This window comes from Tupaia chinensis, unplaced genomic scaffold, assembly GCF_000334495.1.
Source record: "Tupaia chinensis unplaced genomic scaffold, TupChi_1.0 Scaffold142100_1, whole genome shotgun sequence".
Taxonomy (NCBI): Eukaryota; Metazoa; Chordata; class Mammalia; order Scandentia; family Tupaiidae; genus Tupaia; species Tupaia belangeri.
This window is the reverse complement of record NW_006201951.1, coordinates 1,859,307-1,862,822: the sequence shown is the minus strand read 5'-3', so window position 1 is coordinate 1,862,822 and position 3,516 is coordinate 1,859,307. Positions and strand designations below refer to the sequence as shown.

Here is a 3,516-nt window from a genome sequence, read left to right as displayed (position 1 = left end):
TGGGGCGCCGCTGTTGGTGCGGCATCACCTCCTTCACCTGTGTGTGCCCATCCGGCTTCACGGGCAGCTACTGCCAGCATGACGTCAACGAGTGTGACTCGCGGCCCTGCCTGAACGGTGGCACCTGCCAGGACAGCTACGGCACCTACAGGTGCACCTGCCCCCAGGGCTACACGGGCCTCAACTGCCAGGTGAGCGGGGCTGTGGGCTCGGGCAGGAGGTGGCCCAGGCGGCACCAGCCCGCGTGCATCTTCACAGCCGCCCCAGGCCCCTCACGTTGGCTCCGGCCACCGCACCATAGCCCTGGGTCGGGGAGGGGAGGGAGCTCATCCCATCATACCCTCCCGGGATGTCAACCCTCCAGCCTGGGCCAGGCCACCGCGGGGTGTTGGAGATGAGACGGGAGGTGCACGCAGGTCCACCAGCAGGTGCCCGGAGCCAGGGCAGGGGCCAGCAATGTGGGGAGGTGCCCTGCGCGAGACTTGCACGAGAGCGTTAAACTTACGTTCTCGTCAGTCCCACGGGGAGCGTCAGGTGCAAGGAGCTTCTCAGAGCTTTGATTCGGAGGGAAGCCTGCAGGGAGAGGCGAGTGTGGGCTTGCTTGGGCCAGGGAGAGACCTAGCCCCGGGCCACTCCCAGAGCAGAAGGGGAGGCATCCGTGGCCTGTTTCCACGTCATTTGGATGGGCAGTGGCCCACTCATGGGAGCCGTGGGGTGGCGAGCACAACTGGCCCTGCATGTCCCTAGAGCCTCATGCGCTGGTGCGACTCCTCGCCCTGCAAGAACGGCGGCAAGTGCTGGCAGGCCCACACGCTATACCGCTGTGAGTGCCACAGCGGCTGGACCGGCCTCCACTGCGACGTGCCCAGCGTGTCCTGCGAGGTGGCGGCTCTGCAGCAAGGTACCAGCAGTGCCCGCCCATGCTCCCTCCCTGCTCCGGCCTTCACCCTCTGGGGCCATCAGGGTGCCATGCCTGGAGGAGACGACCTGGCCTCACCTTGCTACTCACCTGTGCCCACAGGCACCGACATTGCGCACTTGTGCCAGCATGGCGGGCTCTGCGTGAACGCCGGCCACACACACCACTGTCGCTGCCCAGCGGGCTACACAGGCAGCTACTGCGAGGACGAGGTGGACGAGTGCTCTCCCAGCCCCTGCCAGAACGGGGCCAGCTGCACGGACTACCTGGGCGGCTACTCCTGCCAGGTGGGGCCGGCCTGGAGGGGTGACTGGCTGTCTCGCTGCACGCAGGGCCCTGGGCGAGCCTGGCCCTCACAGACCGGGGCTCATCGGTGCTGGTGTGGGAGGGCGGGCTGATCAGGGAAGGCTGCCTGGGACGTGGTCAGACCTCTGCCGACCTTGCCCTGCGGCCCTGCTCAGTCCTAGTGACCAGGACTGATGTCCGCTCCCTCTGGGCAAGAGTTTTCCTGCCTGCTAGGTGTGAGGGACAAGGGAGGGGCGCGCGGTGGAGGGGTGTGCGGTGGGTCAGCAGCCCCTGCCGCTCTGTCCCCTCAGTGTGTGGCCGGTTACCACGGGGCCAACTGCTCCGAGGAGATTGACGAGTGCCTGTCCCAGCCCTGCCAGAACGGGGGCACCTGCATCGACCTCACCAACGCCTACAAGTGCTCCTGCCCGCGGGGCACCCAGGGTGAGGACACGCAAGCAGGCTGGGGCTCCCCTGTCCCGTGGGCCAGGGCGGTGCTGAGCTGACCAGGGCAGGGGCCTGGGGTGGTGTCCCAGCCAGGCCTCTCCTGTGCAGCAGGCGGCACAGGCTGGGCTGGGACGCAGGAGGCCGCAGGCCTGGCCAGCTGCGCTCTGGCCCCTGACGGCGCCCGGGTCCTGCAGGTGTGCACTGTGAGATCAACGTGGACGACTGCAGCCCCCTGGTTGACCCCATCTCCCGGAGCCCCAGGTGTTTCAACAACGGCACCTGTGTGGACCAGGTGGGCGGCTACAGCTGCGCCTGTCCACCCGGCTTCGTGGGGGAGCGCTGCGAGGGGGACGTGAACGAGTGTCTGTCCAACCCCTGCGACGCCCGCGGCACCCAGAACTGTGTGCAGCGTGTCAACGACTTCCACTGCGAGTGCCGCGCCGGCCACACCGGTGGGTCTGTCGGGCCAGGCGGGCGCGGGCGTGACGCGGGCCGGGCCTCACTGCCACTCTCCCTCCCAGGGCGCCGCTGCGAGTCAGTTGTCGATGGCTGCAAGGGCAAGCCCTGCAAGAACGGGGGCGTGTGTGCTGTGGCCTCCAACACTCCCCGAGGCTTCATCTGTAGGTGCCCTGCGGTGAGTGCTCCAGGGACGCCCCGGTCTGAGCGTGGCGGCGTGTGCTCCCCTGGAGCCGGACAGCCTGAGGTCCCCGACCCTCGGACTTCCTCCGTCTTTCCAGACAGCGAGAGGGTCTTGAGTTCTCACGAGGCTTTCTTTTGCCAATGAACCCTTCTGCTGAAGCAGTCTTAGGCCAGCGGAGAGTCCAGAGCTCCGTGCCCCTCCTCCCGAGGTTCCCAGGCTCCATCTGCCCGGCTTGTGGGGGGGGGCAACTGGTAACAATTGGCAGCGTCACATGTGACAGGCATCTGCTGGGTTGTCATGTGGATTGGTCAAGGCGTGGTGTCATCGCTGGCGTCCTAGGCAGTGTGCGCCCCTCCAAGTCCCCAGGCCCCCACTGCGCCTCCTCTCCATCTCCCCACCCCCTCGCCGCCCCAATCTCTCTAAAGGGTTTTCTTGTCATTGGAGGGGTTGCAGGTGCACTCAGCTGGGAGGGATGCTGGCGCCTGGAGAGAGCCCACCCTGACCCCCCTCCCGTGCCCGCAGGGCTTCGAGGGTCCTAGGCAGTGTGCGCCCCTCCAAGTCCCCAGGCCCCCACTGCGCCTCCTCTCCATCTCCCCACCCCCTCGCCGCCCCAATCTCTCTAAAGGGTTTTCTTGTCATTGGAGGGGTTGCAGGTGCACTCAGCTGGGAGGGATGCTGGCGCCTGGAGAGAGCCCACCCTGACCCCCCTCCCGTGCCCGCAGGGCTTCGAGGGCGCCACCTGCGAGAACGACGCACGCACTTGCGGGAGCCTGCGCTGCCTCAACGGCGGCACGTGCATCCCCGGGCCGCGCGCCCCCCCCCGGGCGCCTTCGGGGGCCCCGAGTGCCAGTTCCCGGCCAGCAGCCCCTGCCTGGGCAGCAACCCCTGCTACAACCAGGGCAGCTGCGAGCCCACGGCCGAGAGCCCCTTCTACCGCTGCCTGTGCCCCGCCAAGTTCAATGGGCTGCTCTGCCACATCCTGGACTACAGCTTCGGTGGCGGCGCCGGGCGCGATATCGCCCCGCCGCAGATCGAGGAGGCCTGCGAGCTGCCCGAGTGCCTGGGGGACGCCGGGAACAAGGTGTGCAGCGCGCAGTGCAACAGCAACGCCTGCGGCTGGGACGGCGGCGACTGCTCCCTCAACTTCAATGACCCCTGGAAGAACTGCACGCCGGCGCTGCAGTGCTGGAAGTACTTCAGCGACGGCCGCTGACACAGCCAGTGC

At 67.8% G+C, this 3,516-nt stretch overlaps 1 protein-coding gene across 1 annotated transcript in view; it reads left to right on the top strand.

Moving 5' to 3' along the window:
- NOTCH1 (notch receptor 1) overlaps nucleotides 1-3,516 on the top strand; it is a gene marked incomplete in the record, with an annotated part of 50,268 nt that overhangs the window by 36,749 nt on the left and 10,003 nt on the right. The window contains 8 exon segments of the mRNA XM_027766288.1: nucleotides 93-191; nucleotides 748-901; nucleotides 1,022-1,206; nucleotides 1,516-1,648; nucleotides 1,846-2,103; nucleotides 2,173-2,285; nucleotides 3,014-3,110; nucleotides 3,113-3,516. The exon segment at nucleotides 3,113-3,516 is cut by the window's right edge and continues 83 nt beyond it. Coding sequence (XP_027622089.1) covers nucleotides 93-191; nucleotides 748-901; nucleotides 1,022-1,206; nucleotides 1,516-1,648; nucleotides 1,846-2,103; nucleotides 2,173-2,285; nucleotides 3,014-3,110; nucleotides 3,113-3,516 — 1,443 coding nt within the window.